The 20,721-nt window shown below is 45.0% G+C and overlaps 1 protein-coding gene across 1 annotated transcript in view; it reads left to right on the forward strand.

The window, feature by feature from the left end:
- Positions 1–20,721, forward strand: part of DERA (deoxyribose-phosphate aldolase) — a gene marked incomplete at its 3' end in the record, with an annotated part of 370,477 nt that overhangs the window by 67,520 nt on the left and 282,236 nt on the right. Inside the window, 1 exon segment of the mRNA XM_053719141.1 lies at positions 10,244–10,378. Within this exon segment, the coding sequence (XP_053575116.1) occupies positions 10,244–10,378 (135 nt within the window).

Consider the following 20,721-nt stretch of genomic DNA (forward strand, 5'->3'; position numbering starts at 1 on the left):
GTGGTTGTCACAGGATCATCTGTCCCAGGGAATGTGCTTCTGCAGGCCAGCATTTGTCATAGTGACGACGGACGCCAGCCTATTGGGCTGGGGTGCAGTCTGGAATTCCCTGAAAGCACAGGGTTTGTGGACTCAGGAGGAGGCTCTCCTCCCGATAAATATTCTAGAACTGAGAGCGATATTCAACGCGCTTCTGGCGTGGCCTCAGCTGGCTGCGGCCAGATTCATAAGATTCCAGTCGGACAATATCACGACTGTAGCATATATCAATCATCAGGGGGGAACAAAGAGTTATCTAGCGATGATAGAGGTTACCAAAATAATTTGATGGGCAGAGACTCACTCTTGCCATCTATCCGCAATCTATATCCCAGGAGTGAAGAACTGGGAAGCGGATTTTCTAAGTCGTCAGACTTTTCATCCGGGGGAGTTTGAACTCCATCCGGAGGTGTTTGCACAATTGATTCAGCAATGGGGCATACCAGAATTGGATCTGATGGCGTCTCGTCAGAACGCCAAACTTCCTTGTTACGGGTCCAGGTCAAGGGATCCTCAGGCAGTACTGATAGATGCTCTAGCAGTACCCTGGTCGTTCAACCTGGCTTATGTGTTTCCACCATTTCCTCTCCTTCCTCGTTTCATTGCCAGAATCAAACAGGAGAGAGCTTCGGTGATTTTGATAGCACCTGCGTGGACAGAGGTCAGGAAATCAAAGATTTTAACCATCTGCCGAGCTCTTCATTCCATTCCTCGGCCGTCAGTGGCTCAGTGTATGGAGGAAATCGGACTAATGGTAGCGGCAATGGACATAGTTCCGTTTGCTCGCTTGCATCTCAGACCACTGCAACTATGCATGCTCAAACAGTGGAATGGGGATTATGCAGATTTATCTCCTCAGATAAATCTGGGTCAAGAGACCAGAGACTCTCTTCTTTGGTGGTTGTCACAGGATCATCTGTCCCAGGGAATGTGCTTCTGCAGGCCAGCATTTGTCATAGTGACGACGGACGCCAGCCTATTGGGCTGGGGTGCAGTCTGGAATTCCCTGAAAGCACAGGGTTTGTGGACTCAGGAGGAGGCTCTCCTCCCGATAAATATTCTAGAACTGAGAGCGATATTCAACGCGCTTCTGGCGTGGCCTCAGCTGGCTGCGGCCAGATTCATAAGATTCCAGTCGGACAATATCACGACTGTAGCATATATCAATCATCAGGGGGGAACAAAGAGTTCTCTAGCGATGATAGAGGTTACCAAAATAATTTGATGGGCAGAGACTCACTCTTGCCATCTATCCGCAATCTATATCCCAGGAGTGAAGAACTGGGAAGCGGATTTTCTAAGTCGTCAGACTTTTCATTTGGGGGAATGGGAACTCCATCCGGAGGTGTTTGCACAATTGATTCAGCAATGGGGCACACCAGAATTGGATCTGATGGCGTCTCATCAGAACACCAAACTTCCTTGTTACGGGTCCAGGTCAAGGGATCCTCAGGCAGTACTGATAGATGCTCTAGCAGTACCCTGGTCGTTCAACCTGGCTTATGTGTTTCCACCATTTCCTCTCCTTCCTTGTTTGATTGCCAGAATCAAACAGGAGAGAGCTTCAGTGATTTTGATAGCACCTGCATGGCCACGCAGGACTTGGTATGCAGACCTGGTGGACATGTCATCTCTTCCACCATGGACTCTGCCACTGAGACAGGACCTTCTGATTCAAGGTGCGTTCCAGCATCCAAATCTAGTTTCTCTGTGGCTGACTGCTTATAGATTGAACGCTTGATTTTATCCAAGCGGGGTTTCTCTGAGTTGGTCATAGATACCTTGATTTAGGCTCGAAAGCCTGTCACTAGGAAAATTTATCATAAGATATGGCGTAAATATCTTTATTGGTGCGAATCCAAAGGCTACTCATGGAGTAAGATCAGGATTCCTAGGATTTTGTCCTTTCTCCAAGAAGGATTGGAGAAGGGGCTATCAGCTAGTTCCTTAAAGGGACAGATATCTGCCTTATCAATTCTACTGCACAAGCGTCTGGCAGATGTTCCAGACGTTCAGTCGTTCTGTCAGGCTTTAGTTAGAATCAAGCCTGTGTTTAAAACTGTTGCTCCGCCATGGAGTTTGAATTTAGTTCTTAAAATTCTTCAAGGGGTTCCGTTTGAACCTATGCACTCCATAGATATTAAGCTCCTATCTTGGAAAGTTCTGTTTTTAGTTGCTATCTCTTCGGCTCGAAGAGTTTCTGAAGAATCTGCATTGCAATGCGACTCGCCTTATCTTGTTTTCCATGCTGATAAGTAGGGTTGCACCGATACCATTTTTTTAAGACCGAGTACAAGTACCGATACTTGTTTTCAAATACTCACCGGTACCAATTACCGATACTTTTTTTTAATGTCATGTGACAGTTTACCAAGCACAATACAGACTAAATATTTAAGATTGCTTCTTTATAATTATGAAGGACTGTAGCTCAAAAGACATTATGAAATAATAAAACAGGTTTTATTTGTCACATAGTTCACAGAACATGTTTAGAAATAAAAATATTACAATAAAATATATTAACAACAATAAATAACAAATATAAAATCACAACCAACCAAAAGTGCCATACAGTAAAAAATAGAACAGAATACTGTTTAATCACGGTGAACAACACTATGGGCTAGATTACATTTGACTGGTAAGCTTTACCAATGCTCTTACACGTCCTACTCCAGTAAAGGCTATGGAGTTGGAAATGTGAACAGAGCATTGATAAAGCTTACCAATCAAATGTAATCTAAATCTAGTCCTATAATTGCAGGATGAGTCTTCATTGGTATTAACTTAATTTTTCCTATGAGTACTCTTACTGTAATTATATAAGCTAAGATGTTCCTCAGAGTACAGTATGTTTTGAACATAACTGTGCAAGATGAGAACTAGCAGTATAAAAAGCAATGAATCTAGCAATTAGAATAATTTTTCAAAACTTAGCGGCAAGTTCCTTTTAAGGAACAGAACAGAAGCATCTCTGCATGTTCAGCTATAAGTCTGTTTTTGCTATCAGTAAGGAGGTTCAACTTTCCACACTACTGCATGGGGCAGAAAGATATTTTTGGGCCATTTTAGCCAGAGCTGGAAATCTCAGTTTATTAACTGCCCAGTACTTCAGGGGTTTGTCTGAACGCAGTACAGTGATCTCTCCTACAATAATACAAATAAGAGCAATTTGTATTGGCAGAACAGTAGTAAACCATTTTTAGTTTAGTCTCCACTACAGCTTTAAATGAAATGGGAACATGCAGTTTGAAAAAAACGCCACAAGATAGCATATGGGTAGTAAGTGGAGGTATCGGTTTAAGTATCGGTGCATTTGCACGAGTACAAGTACTTGGTATCGGTACCGATACTAGTATCGGTGCAACCCTACTGATAAGGTGGTTTTGCGTACTAAACCTGGATTCCTTCCTAAGGTTGTTACTAATAGTAATATCAATCAGGAAATTGTTGTTCCTTCTCTGTGTCCTAATCCTTCCTCTAAGAAGGAGGGTCTATTGCACAACTTGGACGTGGTTCGTGCTTTGAAGTTTTACTTGCAAGCAACCAAGATTTCCATCAAACATCTTCTTTGTTGGTTGTCTATTCTGGAAAACGTAGAGGTCAAAAAGCTACAGCTACCTCTCTTTCTTTTTGGCTGAAAAGCATCATCCATTTGGCATACGAGACTGCTGGACAGCAGCCTCCTGAAAGGATTACATCTCACTCTACTAGAGCGGGGGCTTCCACATGGGCTTTTAAAAATGATGCTTCTGTTGAACAGATTTGTAAGGCTGCGACTTGGTCTTCGCTTCATACCTTTTCCAAATTTTACAAATTTGATACTTTTGCTTCTTCGGAGGCTATTTTTGGGAGAAAAGTTCTTCAAGCAGTGGTGCCTTCTGTTTAACCATCTGTCTTGTCCCTCCCGTTCATCCGTGTCCTGTAGCTTTGGTATTGTATCCCACAATTTAAGGATGAATCCGTGGACTCGTCGTACCTTATAGATGAAAAGTAAATTTATGCTTACCTGATAAATTAATTTCTTCTATGCTACGACGAGTCCACGGCCCGCCCTGTCATTTTAAGACTGATTATATTTTTTGATTTTAAACTTCAGTCACCTCTGCACCTTGTAGTTTCTCCTTTTTCTTCCTGTACCTTCGGTTGAATGACTGGGGCGTGGAGCTAAGGGAGGAGCTATATAGACAGCTCTGCTGTGGTGCTCTTTGCCACTTCCTGTTAGCAGGAGGATAATATCCCACAAGTAAAGGATGAATCTGTGGACTCTTCATTCCATAGAAGAAATTAATTTATCAGGTAAGCATAAATTTACACAAAAATTACTGCGCTTGCTGTCTGTACAATTAGTCAAGAACTAATTAATTAATTCACCCCAAAAGAAACTGGTGGTGAAAATACAACTTCAATACGAGTGTAAAATTAAGTTAATGTCAATATTGGAACCTCTAATATTAGTGTCAGACTTCAAAAAACACTCTATATTTATAATGGATATCACAATCAATATAGTTGCTATTAAATATATTAAGATAAAAAAGAAGAACCAACAGGCATATCTTTCATGACTTAAGGAGTAGGGTAGAAATACCAGTAATGTTACTACCAATAGGATCTCTTCTATCCTCCCAGTGGATTTCTCCTTAGTGATTAGAGTGGTGGTGCTGCTCCTTCACACAGGGCACTCAGGGGTGCGCTGACTTTAAGAACTGGAACGAAAAGAGCACAGAGCGCATCCACGACTCAAGGTGAATCAAAAAACAATTTATTCCAAGCAATTAATATGTTGCACTTACAAAAAGTATTAAAAACATATTGGGAATAACCATTTCAATCTCACGTTCACGGACAAGATGTCTAAGACTAGTATTGAGTTTCTTGATATAGTCCTATTTGTTGATTCTGCTTCCAAATCAGTAATGGTCAGAAATTATAGAAAGCCAATGGATAGTAATGGCTTCCTGAATGCCAACAGTGGACATTTGAAGATTTGGAAGCAGAATATTCCATTTGGACAGTTTCGTCGTATCAGACGAAACTGTTCAAAAATTGAGGACTATCAGACAGAAGCAGAGATTCTTCAAAATAAATTGATAGAAAAAGAGTATGACTTAGACCTAGTCATAAGGGCCAGAGAAGAAAATGCCACTTGTGAACGTAAGAATTTACTAATAGCCAATAAAGTCTAAGAAGAAGCTAATATACGCAGTAGAGAAGGTAAAGATAATATGAGATTTATCACTACTTATAGTGAAGGTGCTGGTTTCATAAAAAGAACATTATCCAAACATTGGGATATATTAAAAGCAGATCACATATTGGGACCTATTATTGGAGAAAAACCAATAGTCACTTTCAAAAGAAACAGAAATTTAAAATATATATTAGCCCCTTCGAAAATTGGAGGCCCCCTCAAGAACAAAGCACCGAATTCAGGAACCCTAGACTTATGGGTAACAAACAAACCAGGAACTTTCAGATGTGGAAGGGCTAATTGTTGCATGTGTTCTCACAGTTTGAATCGAGACTTTATTATGAACTGGAATAGTACTAAGAGAGTACCTATTAAATCTAGAGGCAATTGCCACTCCACATTTGTAGTTTATGGTCTAACCTGCGAATGTGGGAGGATCTATGTGGGTAGAACTAAGAGGAAAATAAAGAGGAGATGTTATGAACACATTAAAAACATAGAAGATGCGTTAAAAACACATAGTGTTTCAGAACATTTTAGGGTATACCATCAGCAAGACCCAAGTAGCCTTAAAATCAGTATATTGGAAATTGTTCCAATAGGTGTTAATCCTCATCAAAGATTAACCATTCTCAGACAAAAAGAAACTAAATGGATACAAGAGCTGGGCAGTTTAACTCCTAATGGATTAAACATTGACCTTGATTTACAGGCATTTGATATAGAGAGGATAACATCTATCGTAAATTCACATTTTGATGAGGTTTTTGATAGGGATATTTTAACAAAATATGTGTGTTCAGATTTTAAATTAATTTTTATGGAAATAATTGTGTATTGTTGATGTTTTTCAGATGTTTTAATATTAACATGAATTTATTTAAATTATTCTAATTCATATTGGTTTATGGTAATAGGCCAGTATTAGTTCCATTACCATTATTGTTTTTAAGAATCAAGTTTTTTAGATAAGTAGAATTAGTGTATAGGGTGTAATATTAAATATACTATAACTTTGAATGAAGATTTATGTTATTTATGTATAGCGCCTGCCCTCTGGTCCGGATGTTCTACCAGCTTGAAAGCAATATCCCTATAAATGTTAATACAAGTATCGTTTCAGGCAATACCGCTGTGCAATATATTTATGTAAAACGAATACAGGGACATTCAATGGACATAAGGCTCTGACGTATGGAGCACACATTGGTCCATTTGAGGGGTGTGTGAACCAGCAAACCACTAAGCCAGCACGCAACACGTAAGAGGTGTGTCGGGGGCGCATACATAAGGGAGGATTCCGACGAACAGGATTAGCTGATCTCTGGGTCTTGAAAAAGTCCTAATAGGCGGGACGAAACGCGTAGACGGAGGAGCAGCCCGTCATTGGTCATCACTATTTCCTGCAGCCGCATTGGAACTCAGAACAAGCCGAGACAAGCCGGGAGAAACAGCCCGCAAGTAAGGAACTCTTGATATCGAGTGTGGACAGTGTATCCGGCTGATAAGTACTGTAGAAGCTGAGTTCATTGAGCTGACGGGTTGGAGTGTTTGTTTAAGGCGTCATTTTTTAATACTTCTTGTAAGTGCAACATATTAATTGCTTGGAATAAATTGTTTTTTGATTCACCTTGACTCGTGGATGCGCTCTGTGCTCTTTTCGTTCCAAGCATAAATTTACTTTTTTACTCTCATTCAAGCTTGTATGCTGGTTGGTGGTCGCATCTATTATAAGGTGTCGAGGACCTGCATATTCTGTTCTCCAGGATGAACTGAAGAAGGGATTTTCTGCAAGTCCCCTGACGGGACAGTTTTCGGCCCTGTCTGTGTTTCTGCACAAGAGGTGCTGGGATCAGACCTGTGTTTAGATCTACGCTCCTCCTTTTAGATCTTGTTCTTAATGTTTTGCAAGGGGCTCCGTTGGGGCCTATGCATGAAGTAGACATTAACTTGTTGTCTTGGAATGTTCCTTCTCTACTGGCTATTGCTTATGCACACAGAGTATCTGTGGTTGCTGCCTTGCAATGCGTCCCTTCTTATCTGGCTTTTCATGTCGATAAGGCTGTTTTACGAACCAAGTTAGGGTTTCTTCCCAAGGTTGTGTCAATCGCAACATCAATCAAGAGATTGTGGTTCTTTTTTATGTCCTAATCCTAAATTCGAAGGAACTTTTACAACGTATTCTGGTTGTGGTTTGTGCCTTGAAGTTCTATCTTCGGGCCACAAAGGAATTTGCACAAACCTCTTTTTCTGTTTGTTCTCTTTTCCGGGAAGCATAGGGGTCAGAGGGCCTCTTTGAGTTCCTTATCTTTTTGACTGAGGAGTGTCATCCGTTTAGCATAGAGATGGCGGGACATAAGTCTCCTCTGTAGATTACTGCTCATTCTACAAGAGCAGTGGTTTCCTTTTGGGCCTTCAAAGATGAGGCCTCTATGGATTAGATCTGTAAGGCGGCTACCTGGTTCTCCTTACATACATTTTTCAAAATGTTTCAAGTTTTATGTTTTTTGCTTCTGCTGAAGCAGCCATTGGGAGAGAGATTTTGCAGGCTGTGGTGCCCTCAGATATTAGGATCCGCCTCTCTTGTTTCCCTCCTGTTAGCATTCCGTGTACTCTAGAGCTTGGGTATATGTTTCCCAAAAGTAAGGAATGCAGCTGTGGACTCTTCCCATATTAAGATGGAAAACATAAATTATGCTTACCTGATAATGTCATTTCCATCTGTATGGGAAGAGTCCACATCTCCCGCCCGTGTTCTCCGATAGGCGGCCCTAAATTTATATTTTTTATTCTGACACCTTTTTCTCCCTAATATTTTTCCTACTGTTCCTTGTTCCCTTTGCACAATGACTGGGGTTATGAGGAAGTGGGGGAGATATTTAAGACTTTGGCTGGGTGTCTTTGCCTCCTCCTGGTGGCCAGGTTCAGTATTTCCCAAAAGTAAGGAATGCAGCTGTGGACTCTTCCCATACAGATGGAAATGAAATTATCAGGCAAGCATAATTTATGTTTTTATCCAATTGCACTGCTACCGACTGTCTGCTCACTCTTTTACCCAATTGCACGGCTGCCGACAGTCTGCTCACTTTTATCCAATTGCATGACTACCGACCGTCTGCTCACTCTTTTATCCAATTGCACTGCTACAGACCGTCTGCTCACTCTCTTATCCAATTGCACGGCTACCGACTGTCTGCTTACTATTTATCCAATTGCACTGCTACCGACCGTCTGCTCACTCTTTTATCCAATTGCACTGCTACCGACGTCTGCTCACTCTTCTATCCAATTGCATGGCTACAGAACATTTGTTCACTCTTTTACCCAATTGCACGGCTGCCGACAGTCTGCTCACTTTTATCCAATTGCACTCATACCGACCGTCTGCTCACTCTTTTATCCAATTGCACTGCTACAGACCGTCTGCTCACTCTTTTATCCAATTGCACTGCTACCGACCGTCTGCTCACTCTCTTATCCAATTGCACGGCTACCGACTGTCTGCTTACTATTTATCCAATTGCACTGCTACCGACCGTCTGCTCACTCTTTTATCCAATTGCACTGCTACCGACCGTCTGCTCACTCTTTTATCCAACTGCACTGATACTGACCGTCTGCTCACTGTTTTATCCAATTGCAATGCGCTTCTGACCGTCTGCTCACTCTTTTATACAATTGCATGGCTACCGACCATCTACTCACTCTTTTATCCAATCGCACGGCTACCGACCATCTGCTCTCTTGTATCCAATTGCACTGCTACCGACTGTCTGTTTACTCTTTTATCCAATTGCACTGCTAATGACCGTCTGCTCACTGTTTTATCCAATTGCACTGCTACTGACGTCTGCTCACTCTTTTATCTAATTGCATGGCTACCAACCGTCTGCTCACTCTTTTATCCAATTGCATGGCTACCGACCGTCTGCTCACTCTTTTATCCAATTGCACTGCTACCGACTGTCTGCTCACTCTTTTATCCAATTGCATGGCTACCGACTGTCTGCTCACTCTTTTATCCAATTGCACGGCTACCGACTGTCTGCTCACTCTTTTATCCAATTGCATGGCTACCGATCGTCTGCTCACTCTTTTATCCAATTGCACGGCTACCGACTGTCTGCTCACTCTTTTTTATCCAATTGCATGGCTACCGACTGTCTGCTCACTCTTTTATCCAATTGCACGGCTACCGACCATATGCTCTTTTGTATCCAATTGCACTGCTATCGACCGTCTGCTAACTTTTATCCAACTGCACTGATAGTGACCATCTGCTCACTGTTTTATCCAATTGCATGGCTACCGACCGTCTGCTCGCTCTTTTATCCAATTGCACTGTTACCGACCGTCTGCTCACTTTTATTCAGTTGCACTGCTACCGACCGTCTGCTCACTTGTATCCAATTGCACTGCTACTGACCGTCTGCTCACTGTTTTATCCAATTGCACTGCTACCGACTGTCTGCTCACTGTTTTATCCAATTGCAATGCGCTTCCGACCGTCTGCTCACTCTTTTATCCAATCGCACGGCTACCGACTGTCTGCTCACTCTTTTATCCAATTGCACTGCTACCGACGTCTGCTCACTCTTTTATCCAATTGCATGGCTACCGACCGTCTGCTCACTCTTTTATCAAATTGCACTGCTACTGACCGTCTGCTCACTCTTTTATCAAATTGCACTGCTACTGACCGTCTGCTCACTCTTTTATCCAATCACACGGCTACCGACCGCCTGCTCAGCTTAGCCCATGCGCATTAGCTGCAATAAAACAGCACAGTCACCAGACGGGCAGACAGCATAGATAATAACCAAGCTACGGAGAGCAGTAAGGGGCTTGTAGGACCACTTGCACGAAGTAGGTTGCTTCGCTTACTGATTAACAACTGATCCTAGAATAAAGTATTAAATAAAGCACTACAAATCAGTGTTTTAAAATAACTTATTTGGTGTTTGTTTTGCTGTATATTTATTTACCCAGATTTGTTGCTATTTTTAGTGGCTACTGGATTTCCAGCTGGGCAAACCCCACTGAAAACGCGACTTGATGAGGTGAAGATAGCGGTGGATGATGGAGCAACAGAGATTGATATTGTTATCAATAGGACCCTGGCCCTAACTGGCCAATGGAAAGGTATTAGCTGTGCGTCTAGAATATGTCTGTGGTAGGGGGTACAAGCTCAGTGTCTATGTTTGGGGTAAGGGGGTACAAGCTCAGTGACTATGTCTGGGGTAAGGGGGTACAAGCTCAGTGGCTATGTCTGGGGTAAGGGGGGTACAAGCTCAGTGGCTATGTCTGGGGTAAGGGGGTACAAGCTCAGTGACTGTCTGGAGTAAGGGGGTACAAGCTCAGTGGCTATGTCTAGGGTAAGGGGGTACAAGCTCAGTGGCTATGTCTAGCGTAAGGGGTACAAGCTCAGTGGCTATGTCTGGGGTAAGGGGGTACAAGCTCAGTGGCTATGTCTGGGGTAAGGGGGTTCAAGCTCAGTGGCTATGTGTGGGGTAAGGGGGTACAAGCTCAGTGGCTATGTCTGGGGTAAGGGAGTACAAGCTCAGTGGCTATGTGTGGGGTAAGAGGGTACAAGCTCAGTGGCTATGTCTGGGGTAAGGGGGTACAAGCTCAGTGGCTATGTGTGGGGTAAGGGGGTACAAGCTCAGTGGCTATGTCTGGGGTAAGGGGGTACAAGCTCAGTGGCTATGTGTGGGGTAAGGGGGTACAAGCTCAGTGGCTATGTCTAGGGTAAGGGGGTACAAGCTCAGTGGCTATGTCTAGGGTAAGGGGTACAAGCTCAGTGGCTATGTCTGGGGTAAGGGGGTACAAGCTCAGTGGCTATGTCTGGGGTAAGGGGGTACAAGCTCAGTGGCTATGTCTGGGGTAAGGGGGTACAAGCTCAGTGGCTATGTCTATGGTAAGGGGGTACAAGCTCAGTGGCTATGTCTGTGGTAAGGGGGTACAAGCTCAGTGGCTATGTGTGGGGCAAGGGGGTACAAGCTCAGTGGCTATGTCTGGGGTAAGGGGGTATGAGCTCAGTGACTATGTGTGGAGTAAGGGGGTACAAGCTTAGTGGCTATATCTGGGGTAAGGGAGTACAAGCTCAGTGACTATGTCTGGGGTAAGGGGGTACAAGCTCAGTGGCTATGTCTGGGGTAAGGGGGTACAAGCTCAGTGGCTATGTCTGGGGTAAGGGGGTACAAGCTCAGTGGCTATGTGTGTGGTAAGGGGGTACAAGCTCAGTGGCTATGTCTGGGGTAAGGGGGTACAAGCTCAGTGGCTATGTCTGGGGTAAGGGGGTACAAGCTCAGTGGCTATGTCTAGGGTAAGGGGTACAAGCTCAGTGGCTATGTCTGGGGTAAGGGGGTACAAGCTCAGTGGCTATGTCTGGGGTAAGGGGGTACAAGCTCAGTGGCTATGTCTGGGGTAAGGGGGGTACAAGCTCAGTGGCTATGTCTGGGGTAAGGGGGTACAAGCTCAGTGGCTATGTCTGGGGTAAGGGGGTACAAGCTCAGTGACTATGTCTGGGGTAAGGGGGTACAAGCTCAGTGGCTATGTTGGGGGTAAAGGGGTACAAGCTCAGTGGCTATGTCTGGGGTAAGGGGGTACAAGCTCAGTGGCTATGTCTGGGGTAAGGGGGTACAAGCTCAGTGGCTATGTTTGGGGTAAGGGGGTACAAGCTCAGTGGCTATGTCTGGGGTAAGGGGGTACAAGCTCAGTGTCAATGTCTGGGGTAAGGGGGTACAAGCTCAGTGTCAATGTCTGGGGTAAGGGGGTACAAGCTCAGTGTCAATGTCTGGGGTAAGGGGGTACAAGCTCAGTGTCTATGTCTGGGGTAAGGGGGTACAAGCTCAGTGTCTATGTCTGGGGTAAGGGGGTACAAGCTCAGTGTCTATGTCTGGGGTAAGGGGGTACAAGCTCAGTGGCTATGTCTGGGGTAAGGGGGTACAAGCTCAGTGGCTATGTGTGGGGTAAGGGGGTACAAGCTCAGTTGCTATGTGTGGGGTAAGGGGGTACAAGCTCAGTGGCTATGTCTGGGGTAAGGGGGTACAAGCTCAGTGGCTATGTCTGGGGTAAGGGGGTACAAGCTCAGCGGCTATGTCTGGGGTAAGGGGGGTACAAGCTCAGCGGCTATGTCTGGGGTAAGGGGGTACAAGCTCAGTGGCTATGTCTGGGGTAAGGGGGTACAAGCTCAGTGGATATGCCTGGGGTAAGGGGGTACAAGCTCAGTGGCTATGTCGGGGGTAAAGGGGTACAAGCTCAGTGGCTATGTCTGGGGTAAGGGGGTACAAGCTGAGTTGCTATGTCTGGGGTAAGGGGGTACAAGCTCAGTGACTATGTCTGGGGTAAGGGGGTACAAGCTCAGTGGCTATGTCTGGGGTAAGGGAGTAGAAGCTCAGTGGCTATGTCTGGGGTAAGGGGGTACAAGCTAAGTGGCTATGTCTGGGGTAAGGGGGTACAAGCTCAGTGGCTATGTCGGGGGTAAGGGGGTACAAGCTCAGTGGCTATGTCGGGGGTAAAAGGGTACAAGCTCAGTGGCTATGTCTGGGGTAAGGGGGTACAAGCTCAGTTGCTATGTCTGGGGTAAGGGGGTACAAGCTCAGTGACTATGTCTGGGGTAAGGGGGTACAAGCTCAGTGGCTATGTCTTGGGTAAGGGGGTACAAGCTCAGTGGCTATGTCTAGGGTAAGAGGGTACAAGCTCAGTGGCTATGTATGGGGTAAGGGGGTACAAGCTCAGTGGCTATGTATTGGGTAAGGGGGTACAATCTCAGTGACTATTTCTGGGGTAAGGGGTTACAAGCTCAGTGGCTATGTCTGGGGTAAGGGGGTTCAAGCTCAGTGACTATGTGTGGGTTAATGGAGTACAAGCTCAGTGACTGTGGGTTAATGGAGTACAAGCTCAGTGGCTATGTCTGGAGTAAGGGGGTACAAGCTCAGTGGCTATGTCTGGAGTAAGGGAGTACAAGCTCAGTGGCTATGTGTGGGGTAAGGGGGTACAAGCTCAGTGACTGTGTGGGGTAAGGGAGTTCAAGCTCAGTGGCTATGTCTGGGGTAAGGGGGTACAAGCTCAGTGACTGTCTGGGGTAAGGGAGTACAAGCTCAGTGGCTATGTCTGGAGTAAGGGGGTACAAGCTCAGTGAATATGTCTGGAGTAAGGGAGTACAAGCTCAGTGACTATGTCTGGGGTAAGGGGGTACAAGCTCAGTGGCTATGTCTGGTGTAAGGGAGTACAAGCTCAGTGACTATGTCTGGAGTAAGGGGGTACAAGCTCAGTGGCTATATCTGGGGTAAGGGGTACAAGCTCAGTGGCTATGTCTGGGGTAAGAGGGTACAATCTCAGTGGCTATGTCTGGGGTAAGGGGGTACAAGCTCAGTGGCTATGTGTTGGGTAAGGGGGTACAAGCTCAGTGGCTATGTCTGGGGTAAGGGGGTACAAGCTCAGTGGCTATGTGTTGGGTAAGGGGGTACAAGCTCAGTGGCTATGTCTGGGGTAAGGGGGTACAAGCTCAGTGACTATGTCTAGGATAAGAGGGTACAATCTCAGTGGCTATGTGTGGGGTAAGGGGGTGCAAGCTCAGTGGGTATGTCTGGGGTAAGGGGGTGCAAGCTCAGTGGCTATGTCTGGGGTGAGGGGGTGCAAGCTCAGTGGCTATGTCTAGGGTAAGGGGGTACAATCTCTGTGGCTATGTGTGGGGTAAGGGGGTACAAGCTCAGTGGCTATGTCTGGGGTAAGGGGGTACAAGCTCAGTGGCTATGTGTGGGGTAAGGGGGTACAAGCTCAGCGGCTATGTCTGGGGTAAGGGGGTACAAGCTCAGTGGCTATGTCTGTGGTAAGGGGGTGCAAGCTCAGTGGCTATGTCTGGGGTAAGGGGGTGCAAGCTCAGTGGCTATGTCTGGGGTAAGGGGGTGCAAGCTCAGTGGCTATGTCTGGGGTGAGGGGATGCAAGCTCAGTGGCTATGTCTGGGGTGAGGGGGTACAAGCTCAGTGGCTATGCCTGGGGTAAGGGGGTACAAGCTCAGTGGCTATGTCGGGGGTAAAGGGGTACAAGCTCAGTGGCTATGTCTGGGGTAAGGGGGTACAAGCTGAGTTGCTATGTCTGGGGTAAGGAGCTCAGTGACTATGTCTGGGGTAAGGGGGTACAAGCTCAGTGGCTATGTCTGGGGTAAGGGAGTAGAAGCTCAGTGGCTATGTCTGGGGTAAGGGGGTACAAGCTAAGTGGCTATGTCTGGGGTTAGGGGGTACAAGCTCAGTGGCTATGTCTGGGGTAAAAGGGTACAAGCTCAGTGGCTATGTCTGGGGTAAGGGGGTACAAGCTCAGTTGCTATGTCTGGGGTAAGGGGGTACAAGCTCAGTGACTATGTCTGGGGTAAGGGGGTACAAGCTCAGTGGCTATGTCTTGGGTAAGGGGGTACAAGCTCAGTGGCTATGTCTAGGGTAAGAGGGTACAAGCTCAGTGGCTATGTATGGGGTAAGGGGGTACAAGCTCAGTGGCTATGTATTGGGTAAGGGGGTACAAGCTCAGTGACTATGTCTGGGGTAAGGGGGTTCAAGCTCAGTGACTATGTGTGGGTTAATGGAGTACAAGCTCAGTGACTGTGGGTTAATGGAGTACAAGCTCAGTGGCTATGTCTGGAGTAAGGGGGTACAAGCTCAGTGGCTATGTCTGGGGTAAGGGGGTACAAGCTCAGTGGCTATGTCTGGAGTAAGGGAGTACAAGCTCAGTGACTATGTCTGGGGTAAGGGGGTACAAGCTCTGTGACTATGTGTGGGTTAACGGAGTACAAGCTCATTGACTATGTCTGGAGTAAGGGAGTACAAGCTCAGTGGCTATGTGTGGGGTAAGGGGGTACAAGCTCAGTGACTGTGTGGGGTAAGGGAGTTCAAGCTCAGTGGCTATGTCTGGGGTAAGGGGGTACAAGCTCAGTGACTGTCTGGGGTAAGGGAGTACAAGCTCAGTGGCTATGTCTGGAGTAAGGGGGTACAAGCTCAGTGAATATGTCTGGTGTAAGGGAGTACAAGCTCAGTGACTATGTCTGGAGTAAGGGGGTACAAGCTCAGTGGCTATATCTGGGGTAAGGGGTACAAGCTCAGTGGCTATGTCTGGGGTAAGAGGGTACAATCTCAGTGGCTATGTCTGGGGTAAAGGGGTACAAGCTCAGTGGCTATGTCTAGGGTAAGGGGGTACAATCTCAGTGGCTATGTCTGGGGTAAGGGGGTACAAGCTCAGTGGCTATGTCTGGGGTAAGGGGGTACAAGCTCAGTGACTATGTCTAGGATAAGAGGGTACAATCTCAGTGGCTATGTGTGGGGTAAGGGGGTGCAAGCTCAGTGGGTATGTGTGGGGTAAGGGGGTACAAGCTCAGTGGCTATGTGTGGGGTAAGGGGGTACAAGCTCAGCGGCTATGTCTGGGGTAAGGGGGTACAAGCTCAGCGGCTATGTCTGGGGTAAGGGGGTGCAAGCTCAGTGGCTATGTCTGGGGTAAGGGGGTGCAAGCTCAGTGGCTATGTCTGGGGTAAGGGGGTACAAGCTCAGTGGCTATGTCTGGGGTGAGGGGATGCAAGCTCAGTGGCTATGTCTGGGGTGAGGGGATGCAAGCTCAGTGGCTATGTCTGGGGTGAGGGGATGCAAGCTCAGTGGCTATGTCTGGGGTAAGGGGGTACAAGCTCAGTGGCTATGTCTAGGGTAAGAGGGTACAAGCTCATTGGCTATGTCTGGGGTAAGGGGGCAGAAATGTCTCCGGGGGGGTAAAAAAGTGAAATATGCTCAGACAAAATAATATACATTTTACCTGTGTGATTGCCTGTACCTAAGCCTCTGCAATCTGCCTCCTTATCTCAGATCCTTTGACAGACTTGCATTTCAACCAATCTGTGCTGACTCATAAGTAACTCCACGGGAGTGAGCACAATGTTATCTATATGACACACGTGAACTAGCATTGTCTAACTGTGAAAAACTGTTAAAATGCACTATGATAAGAGGCAGTTCACTGGCTTAGAAATTAGCATATACGCCTACCTAGGTTTAGCTTTCAACAAAGAAAACCAAGAGAACAAAGCAAATTTGATGAGAAATGTAAATTGGAAAGTTGTTTAAAATTGCATGCCCTATCTGAATCATGAAAGATCAATTTCTTTCTTAAGATATGGTGAGTCCACGGAATCATCAATTACTAGTGGGAATATCACTCCTGGCTAGCAGGCAAAGAGCACTAATGCAAAGCTGCTATATATTATTATTATTATTATTCTTTATAAAGCGCCAACAGATTTTGCAGTGCTGCCCATGGGTAATGGAGAAAGAAATACGATAAAAGACAACATTTTACAGACAAATACAGGGGAGATTGAGGGCCCTATTCCCGTGGGAACAATCTAGATGGGTAGGGGGATAGGAAACAGGAGGTGGGGACTGCAAAGGTGAGAATGATGTTAGTGAGCAGATAGAGGGCAACTGTTAGTTAAGTGAAGTTAGTTTGTTAATAAGTCGGGCGATAAGCTTTTCTAAACAGAAAGGTCTTTAGGGAACGTTTAAAGGAGGAGAGGTTAGGGGAAAGTCTTGCAGCTCGAGGAAGTGTGTTCCAGAGGGTTGGTGCCGCACAAGAGAAGTCCTGTAGTCTAGCATGAGAGGAGGTGATGGTAGAGGATGCAAGAAGCAGGTCATTGTTGGATCTTAGGGGACGGGCAGGAGTATATTTGTTAATGAGTGAGAACAGGTAGGGTGGGGCAGCATTGGTGAGGGCTTTGTAGGTCAGGGTGAGAATTTTGAATTTAACTCTGTTGTGAATGGGGAGCCAGTGAAGGGACTCACAGAGAGGTGCAGCAGAAACAGAGCGTCGAAAGAGGTGGATTAGCCTGGCAGATGCATTTAGGATGGATTGGAGGGGAGAGAGGCGGGAGAGAGGGAGGCCAGTTAGTAAGTTGTTACAGTAGTCAAGTCGGGAAATTACCAGGGAGTGGTTTAGCTGTTTAGCAGTTTCAGCACTCAGAAATGAATGAATTTTGGAGATATTGCATAGGTGGTTACGGCAGGATGAAGAGAGCAGTTGGATGTGGGGAATGAAGGCCGCCAACAATGATAGAAAAATTAGAAACTGTAGTAGAGTTAGAGGGGGGAATTAGAAGTAGTTAGGTCTTGGCCATGTTTATGTTTAGGTGGTGAGAGGCCATCCAGGAGGAAATGACAGATAAGCAGTCGCTGATGTGAGAATTGACAGAAGGAGAGAGTGCAGGGGTGGAAAGGTAGATCTGGGTATCATCAGCATAGAGATGATAGCTGAAGCCATAGCTGTTGATAAGTTTACCCAGTGAAGAAGTGTAAATAGAGAAGAGTAGAGGACCCAGGACAGAGCCTTGAGGTACTCCAACACACAGAGGCAATAGAGAGGAGGAGTCACCAGCAAAAGAGACGGAGAAGGATCTGTTAGAGAGATAAGAGTGAATCGAGGAGAGGGCAGTGTCACAGAGACCAAGAGAGCTGAGAGTCCATAGAAGAAGGGGATGGTCAACAGTGTCAAAGGCAGCAGAGAGGTCAAGTAACATGAGTATAGAGTAGTAGCCTTTGTTTTTTTACCCATAATCCCCAGTCATTCTCTTTGCCTGCGGTGCAAGGAGGAGGTGAAGTTTTGGTGTCTGATCTACAATCAAGATTTTGTTATTTTAAAGCAGAGTAGGTTTGCTCTGATCTTTCTAAAGGGTCTAGCCTTAGCCCATGTCAGTCTCTTCAGTAGGGCAATGGTGGCTTTTAAGCAACTGGGAACTTGTAGGGTAAAATCCTCACTGCGTTTTCCCAAAACTTTTTGCTGCCCTATTTAGATTTACTTTACTCAGTCTTTCTGTATTTCCACAGGTCCATGTGAGGGATGACATCCTCTCAAACCAGGTGAGCTTTCCTACTGATGGACAGATAAATATTAAGGTAAGTGGCAGTTTTATTTTTTTATGTAGCAGGAAAAAAATTGGCACTTATTCAGCTGAAACGCTGCAGGGGGGCATTTTTTTTTATTATTCCTGTCAGGGTGCAGCTTTTTATGGCAGTTTTTGCAGGCACTGTAAGTGTGAGGAGTTATTTATTTTATTGATGGCTCAGTGAGGATCCATTTTTACTAACGGATTATGTACTTTTTTTGGGGTTTTATTGTTTGTTTCTTTCATGTAATTGGCAGGAGTCCATGAGCTAGTGACGTATGGGATATACATTCCTACTAGGAGGGGCAAAGTTTCCCAAACCTCAAAATGCCTATAAATACACCCCTCACCACACCCACAAATCAGTTTTACAAACTTTGCCTCCTATGGAGGTGGTGAAGTAAGTTTGTGCTAAGATTTCTACGTTGATATGCGCTTCTCAGCAGGCTGAAGCCCGGTTCCTCTCAGAGTGCAGTGAATGTCAGAGGGATGAGAAGATCACCTATTGAATGCAATGGTTTTCCTCACGGGGGATCTATTTCATAAGTTCTCTGTTATCGGTCGTAGAGATTCATCTCCTACCTCCCTTTTCAGATCGACGATATACTCTCATATTCTATTACCTCTACTAATAACCGTTTCAGTACTGGTTTGGCTATCTGCTATATGTGGATGGGTATCTTTTTTTGGTAAGTATGTTTTCATTACTTAAGACACTCTCAGCTTTGGTTTGGCACTTTATGTATTTATATAAAGTTTTAAATATATGTATTGTACTTATTATTGCCATGATTCAGGTTTCATTATATTTCCTTTTGCAGACTGTCAGTTTCAGATCTGGGAAATGCATTTTTTAAAAATGTATTTCTTACCTGGGGTGTAGTCTTTTTTCAATTGCCTATTATTTTTCAAATTTGCAGGCAGAATTAGGCTTGCAAGGGCGCAAAACGCTAAAGTTTATTGCGTCATTCTTGGCGCTAGATTTTTTGGCACAAAGTTACGTTCGTTGATGCAAATTCGTCATTTCCGGCGTCTTAGTTGATGCCGGGTCTATTCACAAGGTTGCGTCATCTATGACGCGAGTGTGTCATTTCCGGACGTTTTCGGCGCCAAAAAAAAATATTTCTCCAACATAGGTGTGTCCGGTCCACGGCGTCATCCTTACTTGTGGGATATTCTCTTCCCCAACAGGAAATGGCAAAGAGCCCAGCAAAGCTGGTCACATGATCCCTCCTAGGCTCCGCCTACCCCAGTCATTCTCTTTGCCGTTGTACAGGCAACATCTCCACGGAGATGGCTTAGAGTTTTTTAGTGTTTAACTGTAGTTTTTATTATTCAATCAAGAGTTTGTTATTTTAAAATAGTGCTGGTATGTACTATTTACTCTGAAACAGAAAAGAGATGAAGATTTCTGTTTGTATGAGGAAAATGATTTTAGCAACCGTCACTAAAATCCATGGCTGTTCCACACAGGACTGTTGAGAGCAATTAACTTCAGTTGGGGGAACAGTGAGCAGTCTCTTGCTGCTTGAGGTATGACACATTCTAACAAGACGATGTAATGCTGGAAGCTGTCATTTTCCCTATGGGATCCGGTAAGCCATGTTTATTACGATCGTAAATAAGGGCTTCACAAGGGCTTATTAAGACTGTAGACTTTTTCTGGGCTAAATCGATTCATTATTAACACATATTTAGCCTTGAGGAATCATTTTATTTGGGTATTTTGATATAATAATATCGGCAGGCACTGTTTTAGACACCTTATTCTTTAGGGGCTTTCCCAAAGCATAGGCAGAGCCTCATTTTCGCGCCGGTGTTGCGCACTTGTTTTTGAGAGGCATGGCATGCAGTCGCATGTGAGAGGAGCTCTGATACTTAGAAAAGACTTTCTGAAGGCGTCATTTGGTATCGTATTCCCCTTTGGGCTTGGTTGGGTCTCAGCAAAGCAGATACCAGGGACTGTAAAGGGGTTAAAGTTCAAAACGGCTCCGGTTCCGTTATTTTAAGGGTTAAAGCTTCCAAATTTGGTGTGCAATACTTTTAAGGCTTTAAGACACTGTGGTGAAAATTTGGTGAATTTTGAACAATTCCTTCATGTTTTTTCGCAATTGCAGTAATAAAGTGTGTTCAGTTTAAAATTTAAAGTGACAGTAACGGTTTTATTTTAAAACGTTTTTTTGTACTTTGTTATCAAGTTTATGCCTGTTTAACATGTCTGAACTACCAGATAGACTGTGTTCTGAATGTGGGGAAGCCAGAATTCCTATTCATTTAAATAAATGTGATTTATGTGACAATGACAATGATGCCCAAGATGATTCCTCAAGTGAGGGGAGTAAGCATGGTACTGCATCATTCCCTCCTTCGTCTACACGAGTCTTGCCCACTCAGGAGGCCCCTAGTACATCTAGCGCGCCAATACTCCTTACTATGCAACAATTAACGGCTGTAATGGATAATTCTGTCAAAAACATTTTAGCCAAAATTAACACTTATCAGCGTAAGCGCGACTGCTCTGTTTTAGATACCGAAGAGCATGACGACGCTGATAATAATGTTTCTGAAGGGCC

Source organism: Bombina bombina, chromosome 6 (genome assembly GCF_027579735.1).
Source record: "Bombina bombina isolate aBomBom1 chromosome 6, aBomBom1.pri, whole genome shotgun sequence".
Lineage (NCBI taxonomy): Eukaryota > Metazoa > Chordata > Amphibia > Anura > Bombinatoridae > Bombina > Bombina bombina.